This window comes from Ranitomeya imitator, chromosome 8 (assembly GCF_032444005.1).
Source record: "Ranitomeya imitator isolate aRanImi1 chromosome 8, aRanImi1.pri, whole genome shotgun sequence".
Lineage (NCBI taxonomy): Eukaryota > Metazoa > Chordata > Amphibia > Anura > Dendrobatidae > Ranitomeya > Ranitomeya imitator.
Genome location: NC_091289.1, coordinates 138,341,567 through 138,364,234, shown reverse-complemented (window position 1 = coordinate 138,364,234; position 22,668 = coordinate 138,341,567). Strand labels below are relative to the sequence as shown.

General features: G+C 42.9%; 1 protein-coding gene across 1 annotated transcript in view; it reads left to right on the top strand.

The window, feature by feature from the left end:
- The window catches only part of LOC138647990 (putative ferric-chelate reductase 1), a 77,983-nt gene that overhangs the window by 15,272 nt on the left and 40,043 nt on the right, over positions 1–22,668 (top strand). Inside the window, exons 3-7 of the mRNA XM_069737424.1 lie at positions 3,573–3,712; positions 12,821–12,912; positions 17,634–17,697; positions 18,503–18,688; positions 19,077–19,178. Coding sequence (XP_069593525.1) covers positions 3,573–3,712; positions 12,821–12,912; positions 17,634–17,697; positions 18,503–18,688; positions 19,077–19,178 — 584 coding nt within the window. The remainder of the gene's footprint in view (positions 1–3,572; positions 3,713–12,820; positions 12,913–17,633; positions 17,698–18,502; positions 18,689–19,076; positions 19,179–22,668) is intronic.

Below are 22,668 nucleotides of genomic sequence, written 5' to 3'. Positions count from 1 at the left end.
GATCTGGCATTATTGAATGTTGATGCATTTTTTCAAGCGCTCGGATTATTGTATGACGAACCTAATTCTGTGGATCATGCAGAAAAGACCCTGTTGGCCTTATGTCAAGGTCAGGAAGCGGCAGAGTTATACTGTCAGAAATTTAGAAAATGGTCTGTGCTCACTAAATGGAATGAAGAGGCTCTGGCTGCTATTTTCAGAAAAGGTCTTTCTGAAGCCCTTAAAGATGTTATGGTGGGCTTTCCTACACCTGCCGGTTAGAGCGAATCTATGTCTCTAGCCATTCAGATTGATCGGGGTCTGCGCGAGCGCAAAGCTGTGCACCATATGGCAGTATCCTCTGAGCAGAGTCCAGAACCTATGCAATGTGATAGGATTTTGACTAGAACAGAACAGCAGGAATTCAGACGTCAGAATAGACTGTGTTTTTACTGTGGTGATTCTGCTCATGTTATCTCTGATTGCCCTAAGCGTACTAAGAGAGTCGCTAGGTCTGTTACCATTAGTACTATACAGCCTAAATTTCTCTTATCTGTGACCCTGATTTGCTTGTTGTCGTCCTTTTCTGTCATGGCGTTTGTGGATTCAGGTGCTGCCCTGAACTTAATGGACTTAGAATTCGCCAGGCGCTGTGGTTTTTCCTTGCAGCCTTTGCAGAGCCCTATTCCTTTGAGGGGTATTGATGCTACACCCTTGGCCAAGGATAAACCTCAGTACTGGACACAGATGACTATGTACATGGCTCCTGTACATCAGGAAGATTGCCGTTTCCTGGTGTTGATTCTCTGGTGGACAGGCTGCAGCAGATTTGGACTCATGTGGTGGACAATTTGACGTTATCTCAGGAAAGGGCTCAACGTTTTGCTAACCGCCGTCGGAGTGTTGGTCCCCGGCTTCGTGTGGGGGATTTGGTTTGGTTGTCTTCTCGTCATGTTCCTATGAAGGTTTCTTCCCCTAAGTTTAAGCCTCGGTTTATTGGTCCTTATAAAATTTCTGAAATTATTAATCCGGTGTCTTTTTGTTTGGCTCTTCCAGCCTCTTTTGCCATTCATAATGTTTTCCATAGATCTTTGTTTCGGAGATATGTGGTGCCCGTTGTTCCCTCGGTTGACCCTCCTGCCCGGTGTTGGTTGAGGGAGAGTTGGAATATGAGGTTGAGAAGATTTTGGATTCTCGTTTTTCGAGGCGGAGGCTTCAGTATCTTGTCAAGTGGAAGGGTTATGGCCAGGAGGATAATTCTTGGGTTATTGCCTCCGATGTCCATGCCACCGATTTGGTTCGTGCTTTTCATTTGGCTCGTCCTGATCGGCCTGGGGGCTCTGGTGAGGGTTCGGTGACCCCTCCTCAAGGGGGGGGGGGTACTGTTGTGAATTCCGCTCTTGGGATCCCTCCGGTGGTTGTAAGTGGCACTTTTGTGAGTTCTGCTCTTGGGCTCCCTCTTGTGGTTTCAAGTGGTATGGCTGCTCCTTGGAGTTAGCTGTCATCAGCTGCCTCCACTTATCGTCTCTTCTGCTCGGCTATATAGGCCTGGCTCTTTCTTCAGCCAGTGCCACTTGTAAATGGTTCCTGGTTGGATTCACATCTCTTTGGATTTCCCTGTTATCCTGACCAGTTCAGCAAAGCTAAGTTTTTGCTTGCGCTTTTCTGTTCACAGATTGTGGACTTATCCGTTCAGTGCTTTCTATGTTTGTCCAGCGTTATCAGTATGAATAAATTCTGTCTTGCTGGAAGCTCTGGGAAGCAGATTTACCCTCCACACCTTTAGTCAGGTGTGGAGATTTTTTTGTAAACTCTGCGTGGATTTTTGTAGTGTTTTATACTGACCGCACAGTATTCCATCCTGTCCTATCTATCAAGCTAGACTGGCCTCCTGTGCTCATCCTGGTTTCATTCTGTGTATGTCTTTTCCCTCTCCACTCACAGTCATTATTTGTGGGGGGCTAATCTATCCTTTGGGGATTTTCTCTGAGGCAAGATAGTTTTCCTGCTTCTGTCTTTAGGGGTAGTTAGCTCTTAGGCTGTGACGAGATACCTAGGGAGAGTTAGGAGCATTCCACGGCTACTTCTAGTGTTGTGTTGAGCTTAGGGACTGCGGTCAGTACAGTTACCACTTCCTTCAGAGCTCTTTCCATGTTGCTCCTAGACCACCGCATCATAACACTATTCCATCCGTTGTGCATTTAGTTGGACCATCATTTATTTTTCAACAGGACAATGACCTCAAACACACCTCCAGGCTGTGTAAGGGCTATTTGACCAAGAAGGAGAGTGATGGGGTACTACGCCAGATGACCTGGCCTCCACAGTCACCAGACCTGAACCCAATCGAGATGGCTTGGGGTGAGCTGGACCGCAGAGTGAAGGCAAAAGGGCCAACAAGTGCTAAGCATCTCTGGGAACTCCTTCAAGATTGTTGGAAGACCATTCCCGGTGACTACCTCTTGAAGCTCATGAAGAGAATGCCAAGAGTGTGCAAAGCAGTCATCAAAGCAAAAGGTGGCTACTTTGCAGAACCTAGAATATAAAACATATTTTCAGTTGTTTCACACTTTTTTTGTTAAGTATATAATTCTACATGTGTTAATTCATAGTTTTGATGCCTTCAGTGTGAATTTACAATTTTTATAGTCATGAAAATACAGAAAAATCTTTAAATGAGAAGGTGTGTCCAAACTTTTGGTCTGTACTGTACATTATCCCAGTTTTTGTCATTCTATATTAGTACTTTCAGCTTTTCCAGCCTGCAGTAAGTACATTGTTATAAGGCACTATATGGGCCATTAACCCCTGGCTCTATTATATTTAGCATTGCATTGTGATTGTGTTTATTTATTTTATTTCATTTTTTAGGGTTAGTTCAGGTGGGGATTAGGTGTTAACTAGAAGGATTAGCGTCGCAAACCATTGCTGTTTTTCATGTTGTAGATGGCAGTGCATGGGTTAATTAATTTCACGTTTCCCTTCAAAGCTAGCAAAACTATAATCCCAGATAAACTAAACTATTCCTCATAGAGTTTACAGATTGGAGCCGTCCAGATAGGCGTCAGCTGGTTCAGGTTTACTGTGCGCCTGAGCGTTAATTAGAATTAAACCCAGAGGGAAAATTGCAGATTTGTATTTCCCATAGGTTATTGTTAGAGATGTGGGAAGTAATTATAGCCCAACACTATCATTAGGTAGAGAAGATCCTGCAGGTTTCTGTGTTTGCCTGTATTTAGTCCTTGTCCTATGTAAAACAGTCTAAAATTTAAAGGAATTTTCTACTTAAAAAGAAACTTGTGACGATTGCATACTTGCAAAACAACGAACAAGGATTCCTTACTAAGAGCACTTACACCCTGTATGTTGCCACATGCCGCGTCAGTGGGTGGTCACTACTTTAACACTTTGGCATCTGGGAAACGTGACTTCAATGGTGCCTAATACTACAGGGTTTGTATTATGGCTCTATACTGCCTGTAAAGAACTGTAATTTATATATTTGACATTTGTCTAATGTTTTACCCCATAAACAATAATCCATTCATTATTGACCCTGACCGATCTCTATATTTCATACTTTTTAATTTCAGTGACTATACAACCTAAAGTTACTTCGGACTTCTTTAAAGGATTCCTCCTTGAAGCCAGATTAGTGGGAGGAAATGGGATTACTGGAACTTTTACCACCTCGGATGCTAAAGCTCAAATATTAACATGTGGCACTCAGGGAGTAAGTCGATCACTTGTATTAAACATTATGGAGCTGCTTTGATAAGACGACGTCTCATGTTGTGATCTAAAAACATATCTTGAGTAGATTGCACAAAGTTTACTAAAATGAGCATGGTTTTTATAAGGTTCGGAGCAGTTTGGACTTCTAAAGCCTGAAAAGAAATGAAAGTATTGTGGAATTTGATTTTTTTAACAACTTTGCAAACAATGCAACTTAATAAATGTTGGCTTTTATTTATATCCATTTAATGCTTATTAATTTTACTGAAAGTGATATATGTTGTAAATAAATGTGTTTCTTCTATATATCGTATATATATATATATATATATATATATATATATATATATATATATATATCCTGTGTCATTAACTGCATCTGCGGGCCTTGTATTAGACATAACATGATTGGGGCAGAATTATCAAAACTGTCTAAAAGAAAACTGTCCTTGTTGCCCCTCGTAAACAATCAGAGTGCAATTTTCATTTTTTGTATTTCATTTTTTTAAATAAAAGCTGAGCTTTGATTAGTTGCTTTGGGCAACAAAGATATTTTTATTTTAGAAAGTTTTTATATATGAAGCTAAGTGGGTAGAATTGATTAAAACTGACTATTTTTATGCTGGTCTTAATAAAGAGGCTATATAAGATGAGGCACATTTTTTAAATGGTGCACACCTCTTAATAAATTTGTAGGAACTCTTTGTGTGTGCGCACCAAAAAGTTAAATTTACTCCAGCTATGGGTGCAGGTTTGTGCTAAAATTTACACCATTTTCTGTGTTCCGCAACCGGTATCTTCTCGTAAACTTGCTGATTTTGTAAGTTTGCTCACTGATAAAGATATTAACAGTCTAGAATTTTAAGGGTAGGTTAATTTTAACATTGAGAGATAGAATATGAAAAATAAAATCCAGAAAATCACATTGTATAAATTATATGAATTTATTTGCACATCCACAAAATAAATTATAGCGCCAAAACTACAGTTTTTAAGTTACTGCAGCTTCAAAACCCAAGGTAAAAACATAATAAGCAAATACCCTGCAGTAAGTTAACAGCAATAGTGCGTGGAAATGATATAACATAAGGTGCTTAATTAACATAATTTTGATCAGAAAAATGTAAAAGCCATCCCACCACGTCATGGTGACCCTATTTGGGATGGTCCTAACTTCTAATATTGCATATACATGTGGATAAGAGCTGAGAAGGACTGAGACCCAGCTAGTGGTGGGATGGCTGTTACATTTTTTTGATCCAAATTATGTTAACTATGTACCCTATATTATTTTCATGCACTATTGCTGTTTACTTCTTTACTGCAAAGTATTGTTAGGGGTCGAGTTCCCGCTTCTGCACAGGGGGAATCTCGAGCCACCTCCGCTGCGGTCTCCCATTCTTGTCCAGCCGCAGTGGAGTCTGCTCAGCAAGGACGTCGGTCCTAGCGTCTTGCTCATTCTCACTCTGTTCTGAGAGTTACTGCTGCTTCTCCAGTCTCTGCTATTAAAGTCTGTGCTGGTCAGCAGCGAGCGGACTTCTCTGGGACTAAGTCCTTGTCTGCACGTACTGAGCATGCCCAGCGTAAGGTTTCCCGTTGGAGATCGAGGGTCATGTGCTCAGGCTCTGCAGCACATTCCATTGGTCCTCTTGGCAGGTCCTAGAAGGGCAAAAGTGCTGTGGCCACTTCCTGTGCTGCTGCTATATAAACTGCGCATGACCGCACGGCCATGCGCTAGTATTGTCAAACAATTGCTAATGTGTGTATGTTGTGAGTGCAAGTCGTCCTTGGATACCCCTACCCTATAGTATGACTGTTCGCGGAAGGTGTATGGCTGCTACCTAGCGCCCGACTTATCCTACAGCACTAGTCACACATTATAGCGTCCAGTTGCTGTGACCGCCAGTACGGCGCCGTGCACTTCCTCTGTGCTTTCCTTACCCAAGCCTGGGTGGTTAGTGGCGTTCGTCAGTGCGGCACTGCATGCTCTTCTGTTTCATTTCACACCTAGTTGCGGTGTTGCGCCAGCAAGGGTCTAATCGGACTTCAATCCCAGTTGAGGTTGAGTTCGCTGACTACTTGCTCGCGCTTTAGGTGCGGTACCGCGGTCCTGTGCCTTAACAGGATTGCTTCTTTCACGCTGGGTGAGGTTAACCCACGCGTGTATACTCTAGTGTACCGCCATATAGTCTGCTAATTGCTAGCAGCAGGTTTTCACCTGCACGGTGGACCCCGGACTGCGAACGCATCTATACCATCTGTCTTGGTGCGTTCCGCCAGTCCTAACAGAATACTAGCGCCAGGGTCTGGCTAGTAAAATGGCGGACGACCAGCGTTTACAGCGGTACATCCAGCAGCTGGAGGGAAGGTTGGCGGCTCTTGAGCGTTCAACCTCAGCTGTGGATGTTACTGCTGTCGCTGTTCAGGCTGCAAGTGTGGCTGCAGCTACCTTGTCCACTGCCGCTCCTGTACCGACGCTATCTCGCCTCCCGCTACCAGAGAAATTTTCTGGTGACAGTAAGTCCTGTAGGGGTTTCGTGAGTCAGTGCTCAATACATCTCGAGCTTCTGGCCTCTCGTTTCCCTACAGAGCGGGCTAAGGTGGGCTTTATAATTTCCTTATTGTCGGACAGGGCGTTGCAGTGGGCTACGCCGCTGTGGGAGCGTGGTGATCATGTGGTGCAGAGTGCTCCGTTATTCCTGAGCACTCTGAAACAGGTCTTTCTAGGACCTCGTGTCACCCATGACACGGCGCTCCAACTGTTGGCACTGACTCAGGGCTCGTCCTTGGTCAGCCTTTTTGCCGTCCATTTCCGCACTCTGGCATCTGAGCTGGAGTGGTCGGATAAAGCCCTTATCCCTATATTTTGGAGGGGGCTGGCTGACCACGTTAAGGATGCTCTGGCCACTAGGGAGATTCCCGCCACACTGGAGGAGTTAATAGCAGTATCTACTCGCATTGACCTCCGTTTTCACGAGCGGAGGTTAGAGCGAGCCCAGTGTAGGCAGAGGTTTCGGCTGGCTCCCACCTTCGCCAAACCTTTGGAATCTCCAGTCCAGGCTCCTGAGTTCCAGGAACCTAAGGTGGTGTCACGAGCGGGATCTAAGTCCCAGACCGCTCGTGCACTCCAGGGTTGCCATGTTTGCCAACAGTCAGGACATCTTGCCACCAGATGTCATCAGCGGTCGAGGAAACGTCAGCGTCTAGTGGTAGTTGGTGGAGGTGCACTAGACACTGCAACGTTTGCCTCCAAATTGTCCTTTAAGGGGACAATTACCTTTGGCTCATCCTCCCACTCGGTAGACCTCTGCGTGGATTCTGGGGCGGAGGGCAATATTATGTCTTCTGCCTTCGCCCAACGTCACGCAATACCCCTGGTTATGCTATCTCAACCAGTAACGGTACGAGTGGTGAATGGGTCGACACTCCCCGCACAGATAACACATCAGACCATCCCTGTTACTCTGTCCCTGTCGCCATCCCATCAGGAGATTATTTCTCTGCTCGTCATTCCTGAGGGTATTGATGAGGTCCTGTTGGGGATACCTTGGCTACGGTACCACTCTCCTCACATCGAGTGGTCCTCAGGTGTCACCGAGAGTGCGTTCAGGTTGCTACTACTGAGGTACCCGCAGATCTATCCTCTCTCCCCAAGCAATATTGGTCTTACGCAGACGTGTTCTCCAAGAAGGCAGCGGAGACCCTTCCGCCCCATCGCCCCTATGACTGTCCTATCGATCTCTTGCCTGGTGCGGAGCCTCCCCGGGGTCGAGTTTATCCATTATCTCTCCCGGAGATGGAGGCCATGTCTCAGTACATTCAAGAGAATCTGGCAAGAGGGTTTATCAGGAAGTCAGTGTCACCTGCTGGGGCAGGGTTCTTCTTCGTGCAGAAGAAGAATGGGGAGCTACGTCCATGCATAGACTACAGGAGTCTTAACGCTATCACCGTTAAGAACAAGTATCCTTTGCCCTTGATATCTGAGCTCTTCGATAGGCTTCGGGGAGCAAGGGTATTTACTAAATTAGATCTGCGGGGTGCTTACAACCTGATTCGCATCCGTGAGGGGGACGAATGGAAAACGGCGTTTAACACCAGAGATGGGCACTATGAGTATCTGGTGATGCCCTTCGGGCTCTGTAATGCCCCAGCCGTTTTTCAAGACTTTGTCAACGACATCTTCCGGGATATGCTTTCCACCTCAGTTGTAGTCTATCTGGATGATATTCTCATCTTTTCTCCAGATATTGACTCCCACCGGAGAGATGTTGGCAGAGTCTTCGACCTCCTACGGGCAAACTCTCTTTACGCTAAGTTGGAGAAGTGTATGTTTGAGCAGGAGTCTTTGCCGTTCCTGGGCTATATCATCTCCGCCCAGGGATTGGCTATGGATCCTGCCAAACTACAGGCTGTGATGGACTGGCAAGAGCCCCATTCTCTTAAAGCGGTGCAGCGCTTTATGGGGTTCATTAACTATTACCGCCAGTTCATTCCCCACTTCTCAACTCTGGTAGCTCCCTTGGTAGCCCTCACCAAGAAGGGAGCGAATCCTAAATTGTGGTCGGAAGAGGTCTCCAAGGCCTTCACTTCTATTAAGTCCCACTTTGCTAGCGCTCCCATCTTACATCGTCCCGATGTGGATAAGCCATTCCTAATGGAGGTGGATGCCTCGTCCGTTGGTGCTGGAGCAGTCCTCTACCAGAAGGATGCTCAAGGTCGGAAGCATCCATGCTTCTTCTTCTCTAAGACTTTCTCGCCAGCGGAGAGAAACTACTCCATCGGGGATAGGGAGCTGCTAGCAATGAAGTTGGCCTTTTCAGAGTGGAGACATCTTCTGGAAGGTGCGCGGTTTCCCTTCCAGGTTTACACTGACCACAAAAATTTGGTCTACTTACAGACAGCCCAGCGGCTAAATTCTCGCCAAGCCAGATGGTCCTTGTTCTTTTCCCGGTTCCACTTTTCTCTTCATTTTCTCGCCGGGGAGAAGAATATTCGTGCTGATGCTCTCTCTCGCTCCCTTATGTCAACTGAAGAGGAGGAAGAGGAGCCTCGGCTTATTGTTCCCTCTGAGAGCCTGAGAACCGTAGCACCGGTTTCGCTTGAGTCTGTGCCTCCGGGCAAGACTTTTGTGCCCATTAATTTGCGACCGGAGGTTCTCTCTTGGGCTCATTCGTCCAGAGTGGGTGGACACTTTGGGACAAAGAGGACATCTGAGCTACTGGCGAGGACGTACTGGTGGCCGCATATGGTCCGGGATGTCAGGGATTATATTCTGGCGTGTGTCTCCTGCGCCAAAAATAAATCTCCGCGTCAAAGGCCAGCTGGGTTGCTCTATCCCTTGCCGGTGGCAGATAGGCCCTGGGAGATGGTCGGGATGGACTTTGTCGTGGGTTTGCCCAAGTCTCGCGGCTGTACCATCATTTGGGTCATCACCGATCATTTCTCGAAAATGGTGCATTTGGTGCCGCTACCACGGTTACCTTCTGCACGGGCCTTGGCTGCGTTGTTCATTAAGCACATCTTCCGCCTACATGGTATGCCTGACAAAATTGTCAGTGACCGGGGTCCCCAGTTTGCGTCTCGGTTCTGGAGAGAGCTGTGTCGTCTTCTCAGTATTGAGTTGAATCTCTCTTCCGCTTATCATCCCGAGACGAATGGGTTGGTAGAGAGGGCCAACCAGACCTTGGTCACATACCTGCGACATTTTGTTTCAGCCAGGCAGGATGACTGGGCATCCTTGCTATCATGGGCAGAGTTTGCGCTGAACAACGCCGTAGCCGACTCCACTGGACAAACCCCATTCCTCCTCAACTATGGTCAGCATCCACGGGTACCTGTGCCTATGCCCGTGTCTTCCGCAGACTCCAGGGTGGCAGACTGGGCTGTGGAGGCACGGGATATTTGGGACCGCACTCAGGATGCCATTCGGGCCTCTAAGGAGAGAATGAGGTCCTCCGCCGATGCTCATCGGCGCCCCGCCCCGTCCTTTGCTCCTGGCGACTTGGTGTGGCTCTCCGCCCGTAACATCAGGCTGCGAGTTGAGTCCACTAAATTTTCTCCTCGCTACTTGGGTCCTTTCAAGGTCCTCGAACAGGTTAATCCTGTGGTCTACCGTCTGGCCCTTCCTCCACGCCTTGGTATCACCGACACCTTTCATGTGTCCCTCCTTAAGCCCGTATACATGTCTCGGTTTTCTGAGTCATCTGCCGGGACATCGGGTTCGTCTACGGATGATTTCGAGGTGAACGCTATCTTGGGGTGCAAGGTGGTACGTGGCAAAAATTTTTTTTGGGTGGACTGGAAGGGTTACGGCCCTGAGGATAGGTCCTGGGAGCCTGCTGAGCACATTCGGGCTCCGCAGCTCATTGCTGCCTTCGAACGTAGCGAGGCCCAAGGAGGGGGGGGGCCCTAGGAGGGGGGGTAATGTTAGGGGTCGAGTTCCCGCTTCTGCACAGGGGGAATCTCGAGCCACCTCCGCTGCGGTCTCCAATTCTTGTCCAGCCGCAGTGGAGTCTGCTCAGCAAGGACGTCGGTCCCAGCGTCTTGCTCATTCTCACTCTGTTCTGAGAGTTACTGCTGCTTCTCCAGTCTCTGCTATTAAAGTCTGTGCTGGTCAGCAGCGAGCGGACTTCTCTGGGACTAAGTCCTTGTCTGCACGTACTGAGCATGCCCAGCGTAAGGTTTCCCGTTGGAGATCGAGGGTCATGTGCTCAGGCTCTGCAGCACATTCCATTGGTCCTCTTGGCAGGTCCTAGAAGGGCAAAAGTGCTGTGGCCACTTCCTGTGCTGCTGCTATATAAACTGCGCATGACCGCACGGCCATGCGCTAGTATTGTCAAACAATTGCTAATGTGTGTATGTTGTGAGTGCAAGTCGTCCTTGGATACCCCTACCCTATAGTATGACTGTTCGCGGAAGGTGTATGGCTGCTACCTAGCGCCCGAATTATCCTACAGCACTAGTCACACATTATAGCGTCCAGTTGCTGTGACCGCCAGTACGGCGCCGTGCACTTCCTCTGTGCTTTCCTTATCCAAGCCTGGGTGGTTAGTGGCGTTCGTCAGTGCGGCACTGCATGCTCTTCTGTTTCATTTCACACCCAGTTGCGGTGTTGCGCCAGCAAGGGTCTAATCGGACTTCAATCCCAGTTGGGGTTGAGTTCGCTGACTACTTGCTCGCGCTTTAGGTGCGGTACCGCGGTCCTGTGCCTTAACAGGATTGCTTCTTTCACGCTGGGTGAGGTTAACCCACGCGTGTATACTCTAGTGTACCGCCATATAGTCTGCTAATTGCTAGCAGCAGGTTTTCACCTGCACGGTGGACCCCGGACTGCGAACGCATCTATACCATCTGTCTTGGTGCGTTCCGCCAGTCCTAACAAGTATTTTCTTGTTACCGTATCTTTTTTGTCTTGGGTTTTGTCTGTTTAGTGGCCTTGTGTGCACATGTGCTTATTCACCAACTTATATCCCAGTTCATTTGTTTACTTTTTAGTTACTGCACCTTCCTTTAAAAAATGCAATAAAAAGTGACCAAAAGATCATATCTACATAAAATGATATCAACAAAAATGAGAGTTCACTACACCAAAAACAAGCCTTCACACAGCTCCATAGATAGAAAAGTAAAAAAGTTACGAATCTCAGAAAATGTTGAAAGAACAATTTTTTTTTTTTATTTACAAATTTACAGGGTTTTTTTTAACATTTAAATAAAAAAATAAACTAAATAAGATTGTTATTGCTGCAATTCCAATGACCTGGAAAATCAAATTGCCAGATCTGTTTTTACCACACTATGAATACCATAAAACAAAATACATTAAAAAAAAGTGGTACAATTGCATGTTTTTCACCATTTCAGTCTATTTGAATCTTTAATTCTATTTACCAGTATATTGTATGATAAAACTATTGTTTTCATATAAAACTACAAGTCCCGCAAAAAAACAAAGCCTCGTACAGCTATGATGGGGAAAAATAAAAAAGTTCTAACTCTTGGACAAAGGAATTGAAAACAAAAGCAAAAGCAGAAAAATGGAAATATTGCTTGCTCCGGAACTGGTTAAAAAGAATCTGTCTCCATCAAAATGCGGTCCAATACAGGCACTATGCTATAGAGCAGGGGGGCTCATCAAGTTGATATATATTTTTGTGAGATAACGTTCAGTATAACCTGTGTTTTAACCATTTAAATTTCTGCTCTTTCTGCGATTTTCAGTCCAGTGGGCGGTCCTATCAGTGACTGACAGCTGTCTCTATATGCACATTTATGCAAAGAAGCTGTCAGTCATTGATAGGACCACCTACTGGACTGAAAATCCCAGAGAGAGCTGATGTTCAAATGGTTAAAATACTGATTATACTGAATTTTTTCTCAGAAAACTAGATATCCATGTACTTACCTGTTCCTGCTCTATAACATGGTGTCTTTAGATTAGACTGCATTTTTCTGGTGACAGGTTCCCTTTAAATTTGTCAAACCACATGTGGCTTGGCCAGACGCCCTTTAGCAATCTCTGCCCGTTTTTTTAAAGAAAAGAGGTGTTAGCAGCAAAATGCATACAAATTATGTAAATTATTGAGCAAATATTGCGAGTGCCATATTTTGCAATTTTTTTACCCCAGAAATTTGGCGTGTGGATAATGGAATTAGGGGGAATTATATGTTTCCTAGTGCTTACATTTTGCTCACTGTGTTTTTTAACGTAGAATTTTTTTGTTCTGTTAATCCAAAAGAAGGCAATATTTAACCCCGTGTGAGATAGTAAAAAAAATGATTTTTTTTTTTTAGAAGAAATGTATCTGTTTTCCAGTGTCCACATAATAGTCTTGATCCTACGGAAATTAGCTAACTATAAAACCCAATATATCCACACAAAAAACCCATAGTGGTTGAAGCTCAGTTCAGTAGGAAAATTGGAGTATTGTTATTGCTGCTGTAATAGAAAGCTATAATGTGCCATGAGGCTGAGTAAAAGTGGCCTAACAGTAGAAGTGCGGGAATATTGGTATTGACACCGTCTAAAAGTGGCCGTGGTGTGTGGATGAAGAAGAAGTAGTGTTTTATCTCTTTTGTCTGTAAATGCTTAATTTCTTCTATTTAGAATGCAGCTGTCAGTCACAGAAATAATGACCAAAAAAACAACATTACGGCTTTCTGGACAGCTCCACAAGGAGCAGGACCTGTGCGCTTTAGGTATGTATTACGAATTTGGCACAAAGCCTGGATTAGGGAACATTTGCTTTTGTAGAGTCATTGTCCTGAATGCACTAGTATTTCGTATTATGATAACAGTGTGTATATTTCCTCTTTCAGACGCTTGTCTGACGATATTTATAGATATATCGTTTCCAGATATGATATCCAACTCCATAGATGTAAGGAGATGGATATACAGTTGTGCTCAAAAGTTTACATACCCCAGCAGAATTTTTGCTTCCAGATATGATATCCATCGTTTCCAGATCGTTTCCAAATCGTTTCCAGATATGATATCCAACTCCATAGATGTAAGGAGATGGATATACAGTTGTGCTCAAAAGTTTACATACCCCAGCAGAATTTTTGCTTTCTTGGCCTTTTTTCAGAGAATATGAATGATAACACCAAAACTTTTTCTTCGCTCATGGTTAGTAGTTGAGTGAAGATATTTATTGCCAAACTACTGCGTTTTCTCTTTTTAAATCGTAATGACAACCCAAAACATCCAAATGACCCTGATCAAAAGTTCACATACTCTGGTGATTTTGGCCTGATAACATGCACAGAAGTTGACACAAATGGGTTTGAATGCCTGAAGGTGAAATCCTAATCTGAGACCTGTTTGCTTGTAATCAGTGTGTGTGCATAAAATCTGAGTGAGTTTCTGGGATCCAGACAGGCTCTTGCATCTTTCATCCAGCCACTGATGTTTCTGGATTGTCAGTCAAGGGGAAAGCAAAAGAATTGTCAACGGATCTATGGAAAAAGGTAGTTGAACTGTATAAAACAGGAAAGGGATACAAAAAGATATCCAAGGAATTGATAATGCCAGTCAGCAATGTTCAAACTGTGATTAACAAATGGAAAATCAAGGGCTCTGTAAAAACAAAAACACGGTCAGGCAGACCAACAAAAATGTCCACAACTGCCAGGAAAATTGTTCGTGATGCAAAGAAAAACCCCATAAATAACAACAGCTGAAATACAGTACTCTTTGAAAATTAGCGGTGTGGCTGTTTTAAGATGCACAATAAGGAGGCACTTGAATAAAAATGGGCTGCATGGTTGAGTCGCCAGAAGAAAACCAGTACTGCGCAAATGCCATAAAGTATCTCATCTACAATATGCAAAACAGCAAAGAGACAAGCCTCATAACTTCTGGAAAAATGTAATTTGGAGCGATGAGACAAAAATTGAACTTTTTGGCCACAACCATAAACTTTACATTTGGAGAGAGGTCAACAAGGCCTATGATGAAAGGAACACCATTGCTACTGTAAAGCACAGAGGTGGATCGCTGATGTTTTGGGGATGTGTGAGCTACAAAGGCACAGGAAACTTGGTCAAAGTTGAAGGAAAGATGAATGCAGCATGTTATCAGCAAATACTGGAGGCAAATTTGCAGCCTGGAAGCTGCGCATGGGACAAGGATCCAAAACATTAGGCCAAGTCGACCTGTCATTGGCTACAGCAAAATAAACTGAAGATTCTGGAGTGGCCATCTCAGTCTCCTGACCTCAATACCATAGATCCACTCTGGGGAGATCTCAAGCGTTCAGTTCATGCTAGACAGTTCATAAATTTACAGGAACTGGAGGCTTTTTGCCATGAAGAGTGGGCAGCTTTACCATCTGAGAAAATAAAGAACCTCATCCACAACTACCACAAAAGTTTTCAAGCTGTCATTGATGTCAGAGGGGGCAATACACGGTATTAAGAAATGGGGTATGTGAACTTTTGTTCAGGGTCATTTGGATGTTTTGGGTTGTCATTATGATTTAAAAAGAGAAAACACAGTAGTTTGACAATAAATGGCTTCACCCAACCACTTACTTAAGTGGAGAAAAAGTTTTGGTGTTATTATTCATATTCTCTGAAAAGGCAAGAATGAAAAAATTCTGCTGAGGTATGTAAACTTTTGCCCAAGTTCCTCCTTGAAGACTCGAGTATTGTTATGGTGTATAATGTGAATTGCGACAGTGTTGTGCCTCGCTCAACAGTGGGAGAGTTAGAGTTAATGAATGGGTCTAGCACAGATTGGGAGGGCCTAAAGTGAAAGGACAAAGATAGTTTCCTGTAACTAAGTTATATGGAGCCCAGCATGCAGTAGAAGCAGACCTATAGTCTTACTTGTGAGTAAAGCCATGGGTGTCACTGATGTAAATGGAGACTGAGGCAAAGGATAGTGTGATCCTGATTAGAGACAGAGCGAACTGACCGAAGAACAGAGTGATCAACTTGAGATGGGTCCTAGGACAGAACACCTAGCAGTACGACCCCGTGTTTATAACTCAGAGAGGTAATGGGCCAGGTCGGAACAGAAAACAGAAGACGCAGAGAATACCCTAGGCGGGAGTTCCAAGGTGTCAGAAACAGAGAAGCTAAGTAGCGGCCATATTGGCAAACTAGTTCCTTTAAGAGGGACTAGGACACGTAACTGGGGGATTGAGATTATGGCTCTCACTTATTGGACTGTAGTTCCAGGCCTGGTAGTCGTGAAGATATAGTACTGAGCGAGGCAGAACTGAGTCATTCTGAGAAGAACAGGAAACTACTGGGTAAATCTGACAGGGAGAAGGACTTGGGGATCCTAGTTAATGATAAACTTACCTGGAGCAGCCAGTGCCAGGCAGCAGCTGCCAAGGCAAACAGGATCATGGGGTGCATTAAAAGAGGTCTGGATACACATGATGAGAGCATTATACTGCCTCTGTACAAATCCCTAGTTAGACCGCACATGGAGTACTGTGTCCAGTTTTGGGCACCGGTGCTCAGGAAGGATATAATGGAACTAGAGAGAGTACAAAGGAGGGCAACAAAATTAATAAAGGGGATGGGAGAACTACAATACCTAGATAGATTAGCGAAATTAGGATTATTTAGTCTAGAAAAAAGACGACTGAGGGGCGATCTAATAACCATGTATAAGTATATAAGGGGACAATACAAATATCTCGCTGAGGATCTGGTTATACCAAGGAAGGTGACGGGCACAAGGGGGCATTCTTTGCGTCTGGAGGAGAGAAGGTTTTTCCACCAACATAGAAGAGGATTCTTTACTGTTAGGGCGGTGAGAATCTGGAATTGCTTGCCTGAGGAGGTGGTGATGGCGAACTCAGTCGAGGGGTTCAAGAGAGGCCTGGATGTCTTCCTGTAGCAGAACAATATTGTATCATACAATTATTAGGTTCTGTAGAAGGACGTAGATCTGGGGATTTATTATGATGGAATATAGGCTGAACTGGATGGACAAATGTCTTTTTTCGGCCTTACTAACTATGTTACTATGTTATTATGTAATGTATGTGAAGAAGCTGAAAATGCTTTATGTGTTAAACAAAACGTTTGTGAATTATTGCACCAGCTATCTCCTGTGAATAGTTCCCACCAGGTCTCTGTTTTGACTGTTTTCCTTGATTTGTGGTTTCCCTCAGTGAACTTTACAACTTATGGTTTTGGCCAGTTTAAATCACTGGCATCATGTAGCCTGCAAGGGTGTAACGCTCCCATAGCACAAGTCCACACACCCAGCCAGGACCCTCACCATCATGTACCGCTATCACCCAGCAACATGTTACATACACAAGCTTTGTATTGTTCACTTCTTTTGCAGTCACTTTTTATTGTTTGTACAGTTTGTTTCACCATTTCTGAACTGATGCAATTGACAGATAAGAAATATATCAATACCATGAGGTTAGCTTACATCACAAAATAGTTCTGAAGCCACAAACCTTTCTTTGGTGATAACTTTGGGCACTTGCATTACTTTACTTTGTCAAGTGAAGCAAAACGCAATCCCCAGGCTCTGAGAGCAGAACTATTATTTTAAATTATTTTTCATTCAAGAAAATTATTAAAACAAATTTGTCACCAGGTTTTCAGTACGTAATCTGCATAATGTAGGGCTACGTCCCTGATTTCCGCAATGTGTCACTTGCTGGCCTGCATGCTGTAATTTTTATATAATCCCAGTTTTATCTGCTGCAGATCTACCAGTTCTCTGAATGCTGAGCTCTGTATAATCCCGCCCACGCCACTGATTGGCAGCTTTCTGTGTGCACTGTGCATATGCAGAAAGCTACTATTCAGTTGTGGGAATGTGGTTACACAAAGCAGTTGACTAGGAGGCACGAGACATCTAGTCATGTAGTAATAATCTTCTGCTGATAAAGTACTGATGTTATTGAAACAGCAACATACAGCTTAGTAAGTGACACAATGCTGGTATCAGGGTCTCTACATTTACATCAGGCTGTTCTCAGATTACATACTACTGGTGAAAATAACCTATGAAAATAACTGAGAGCAAACACTGATGAAAATCTGATTCAAACTACTGCTGAAAGTCAGTCCATATTTTACTTATGGGAAAGGTTTTTGATGTCTGAATGAGGCCTTTCAAATAATTGAGACCATTGGCAGGAGTCAAATGTCTGTAAAGCTGTGGAATATGATGACGCTACGTAAGTAATTTAATTAAATAAAATAAAATGTGGACATTCGATTGTTTACAATGGTTCCAATACTATTTTTGGGGAATGACTGCATGGCCAAATCTCAGCCAATCACATTCTCAGTTATGGCGGAGGTCTCAGAAGTTGGACCTATCAAACTTTCATGTCCTGTTTAATTGTGGTTCTGGTGGGGAAATTGCTATATTTTTTTTAAATAGCACAACTGATGTCATTACGAATTATCCCCTTTATTTTCAGAGCCACGGTTTTGAATAGTTATGACACCTTCTGGACTGGAATGGAAAGTGACATTATAGAAGCAGTAAGTCTATATATGTAGTAAAGAACTGTAAATTTGGCCATTGTAAGGTCATAAAAACTAAAGTATACACTATCCTCTGTGTAATCACCTAGATTGCATTGGATTTGATAGAATACATACCAGTAGGCCCAGATTTATCATTTTTGTTTTTCCATTTTTCTGTAGTAAACTCCTCTGAGTGATTTTAGTTTGTGCACCTTATTCTCTGCAAATGTTGCACCATATTTTAGGTTGTCTTTTTTATTGTTTCTTTATTTCACTTTGACAACTTTGCTTATTCAGATGTTGTCGAAAGATTCACGAAATGTGACTTTTTCCAAATATTGTTTTTGGCTTTCTTTTACACATTTCGCTTCAGTCCTTTGCCTGGAATAAAGTTTCCGGTGGTGGAGTTTTTATTTTAGTGTAGTTGACTGTGGTCTCATGCAGACGTCAATGCAAAATGGTCCAAACACTGACTTCTAATTCACGGACTGGCCACGGTTCTCCAGACCTGAGCGTGGCATCTTCATAGAAGTATATGAAGCAGCCATGTTTGGATTGAGAGAGCCGTGGCCTGTCCATACACTGTGGTCCAAAAACGGACCAAAATTTGAGCTTTTACATGCGTCATTTGAAAGGACTTGCACATTTTTGCATTACAAAGTCATAAAAAGATGCTTAAAGACAAAAATGAAGAACATCTTATTTTTTTTTTTGCTTGCGAATAAAGCAAGACAAAAAAATGTGACTTGAAAAATTGTAAATGATGAGTAGTGTCTAGGCTAGGAATGACAATAATCATCATATTCTTACATTCGTCCAGTTGCAGATAGCCAATTCCACGTGTGGTTCTCAGAAGTTTTGCCTCTCTAGTCCTCTGAACTGCAGTCCTGATGACAGCGGATGTCTCTTCATGTCATCAGTTCCCTCCAGCGACGGATATGTGTTTGAAATGAGTGGGTCCACGGCTGGATATGTGGCTATTGGGTTCTCCGATGATATGAAAATGGTGAGATGACGGTTTTAGATCTTGAATGAATGAATATATTGGTTTATATCATCAAATATGCATTTTTAATTGGTTTTACTTATTAAAAACAACCTCTAGTAGTCTAGAGAGGAATAGCAAAAATGTCTGTATACAATAATAACGTTCATATTTGCTAACACACCCAACCAGGACCTCCACTTTCACGTAACGTCCCAGGGCACAACATACGAGTTCCTCCCCTATGGCTACCGGTCTGCGCCACGGCACAGTTGGTCACTTATAGTGTATCTTCTAGTTGTGCAACTGTCTGCAATTTATATATTGAAATTCAGACACTAAACTGCATGCTGCTTATCATTTACAGTAATCATATTTTAACTAAATGATGTTCTTTTGTGTCTTCCAGGGGAATGATGATGTGTATATTTGCACCAAAAACTCTTCTGGATATGTCTTAGTACAAGAAGCATATAACACTGGAAATGTCCCTCCAACACTCAGAAATACTGTGAGTCCATAGAAAAAAATATTGAATTCAAAGTAGTTGAACTTCAACATTGTTAATCAGTCAAGCCTCTTTATTTTTTAAGAAATCATTAGTATGCTATTTGAATTGTTGTGACTTACAAAAACTTGTAGCCCTTGTTCACATAGTTCAACTTTAATTAATATCATGATATATTTTTTCATCAAGAATCTGGAGTGGATGTAAACCAGCACACTGACATTTTTTTCTTACAAAGATTAAAAGAAATATGATAGTAAGATCAACCCACCCCACTCCATCCATACATAGGCATGCCGCTCCTTGAAATCTAAATCAATTGACATCTTTAAATCTTATATCTGTTGTTGCATTCCCAATCAATCAGAGTTTCAATTAACATGCAAATGAGTTGATAAGTGCTTGTGGGAACCACAGGTGCTAGGTGAGGAAACAGCCTTGGGAGACTTGGGAACTAATCTGTCATGCCCGGTGTACTTAACATTTCATTTTCATTTCAATTAAAGGACTGGTTTCTTGGGAACCCAGCAATAGATAGAAGATATAAAGTTTTTGATGGATTTATTTTTCAAACTGCATGCCTATACATGCAGATTGGAGGGGTGGATCTTACTAACACATTCCCTTTAACATGACAAGGTGAAATCTGTCACAAGCAGGAGGCAGGGAATACAGTTCTGCTCACCATTATTGGCACCCCTTCATTTTTTTTTCATAGACTGAACAATATCTTCAGAAATAAATTGAAATGTACTAAAGTTATATCCTTAGGATTTTTTGTTTCATGGTCCAAAGCAATACAACTATAACACATTGTTTTTCAACTTAAATGTTACAATTTCAAAGAAGAAACAGAATAAACAGCATGTGCAGCAATTAAGGCACCCCTAATTTATACTTGGTTGCACATACTTTGGCATTGATGACAGCCTTCAAGCATTGTTGTAGCCATCTATAAGGTTCTTGTACGTCTCATCTGGTATTTTCTCTCACTCTTCCTTTGCAGTTGATTCAAGCTCTTGAATGTTTGCAAGGTTTTTTTCCGAAATGGCAGATTTCAGCTCACCTGAAAATTATTCTATAGAATTGAGGTCATGACTCATTGCTGGCCATTTTAAAATAGCCCATTTTTTCTTTTTCAATCATTCTTGTGTACTTCTGGATGTTACTTTGGGTCATTGTCTTGCTGTAGGACCCATGATCTTTATCTGAAACCAACTTTTCTTATATTAGGTAGGACATTTTGCTCTAACATCTCTTGATAATTCTTTGATTTCATGATTCCTGCGATATGATCAAGGTCTCAAGTCATAGACGCACCAAAGCAACCGCACAACATTATGAATCCTCCACCATGGTTAACTATTGGTAGAGTGTTCTTTTCCTTAAAAGTGGCATTGCATTAGATGTAAACAAACTGCTACTTTGAATTGCCAAGAAGCTCTATTTTTGTTTCATCGGTCCACAGAACATTTTCCCAGAAGGATTGTGGCTTGTCAAGATACTCTTTATGTCTTTTCTTCAGCAATGGTTTATTCCTTGGTCTTCAACCATAAAGCTCTGCTTGGTTTAGAGGGAAGCATATGGTACTTATCAAAACCACGACCCCACACTGTGCCAAGTTGGCCTTCAGGTCTTTGGATGTTTGACATGGTATATTTTCCACCATTCGCACGAACCTTCAAAGACATCTTATGTCACTTTTCCTCTTTCCCCCACGTCCAGGGAGGTTCTTGAAGGTACCATGCTTGGCAAACCTCTAAATTATTATTTATAATTTGCTCTTTTGTATTTAACACGAGTTCTCTATGCAAAAAAAGACTCTTTTACTTCATTAATGTTTTTCAGAAGATATTCCACATTGTATACTTAAACTTCATGGGTGCCAATAACAATGAGCAGGACAGTAGCAACAAAGAGATAAATTTGACCTGAGACCTCTATACAAGTCACTAGTTCGACCACACTTAGAATACTGTGCACAGTTCTGGTCTCCAGTGTATAAGAAAGACATAGCTGAACTGGAGCGGGTGCAGAGAAGAGCGACCAAGGTTATTAGAGGACTGGGGGGTCTGCAATACCAAGACAGGTTATTACACTTGGGGCTATTTAGTTTGGAAAAACGAAGACTAAGGGGTGATCTTATTTTAATGTATAAATATATGAGGGGACAGTTCAAAGACCTTTCTTTTTAATCATAGACCTGAAACCGGGACAAGGGGGCATCCTCTACGTCTGGAGGAAAGAAGGTTTAAGCATAATAACAGACGCGGGTTCTTTACTGTAAGAGCAGTGAGACTATGGAAATCTCTGCCGTATAATGTTGTAATGAGTGATTCATTACTTAAATTTAAGAGGGGATTGGATACCTTTCTTGAAAAGTATAATGTTGCATGGTATATATACTAGATTCCTTGATAGGGCGTTGATCCAGGGAACTAGTCTGATTGCCGTATGTGGAGTCGGGAAGGAATTTTTTTCCCCAAAGTGGAGCTTACTCTTTGCCACATGGGGTTTTTTTTGCCTTCCTCTGGATCAACATGTTAGGGCATGTTAGGTTAGGCTATGGGTTGAACTAGATGGACTTAATGTCTTCCTTCAACCTTAATAACTATGTTACTATGTTACTATGTTACTTTGCAGTAGGAGTCATGAGAGTTTTATTAATAAAGAACAATAGTTCTATGTAACTGATCTATCACTTAGTTCCATAGAACTAAGCAGAGCTATTGTAATGTGAGAATCCTACACCTCCGGTTCTAAAGAGAAGATTCATAATAGGATAATTATGCTGAAGGTCTACAATTGAAATTGCATTGCATATACAGGTGCTTCTCACAAAATTAGAATATCATAAAAAAGTGAAAACTCATATATTCTATAGAGTCATTACAAACAGAGTGATCTATTTCAAGTGTTTATTTCTGTTAATGTTGATGATTATGGCTTACAGCCAATAAAAACCAAAAAGTCATTATCTCAGTAAATTAGAATACTTTATAACACCAGCTTGAAAAAGGATTTTAATATCCAAAATGTTGGCCTACTGAAATATATGTTCAGTTAATGCACTCAATACTTGGTCGGGGCTCCTTTTGCATCAATTACTGCATCAATGCGGCGTGGCATGGAGGCGATCAGCCTGTGGCGCTGCTGAGGTGTTATGGAAGCCCAGGTTGCTTTGATAGCAGCCTTCAGGTCGTCTGCATTGTTGTGTCTGGTGTCTCTCATCTTCCACTTGACAATATCCCATAGATTCTCTATGGCAGTGTTTCTCAACTCCAGTCCTCAAGACCCCACAACAGGTCATGTTTTCAGGATTTCCTTAGTATTGCATAGGCGATGGAATTAATGCTTGAGCAGGTGATGAAATTATCACCTGTGCAATACTAAGGAAATCCTGAAAACATGACCTGTTGTGGGGTCTTAAAGGACTGGAGTTGAGAAACACTGCTCTATGGGGTTAAGGTCAGGCGAGTTTGCTGGTCAATCA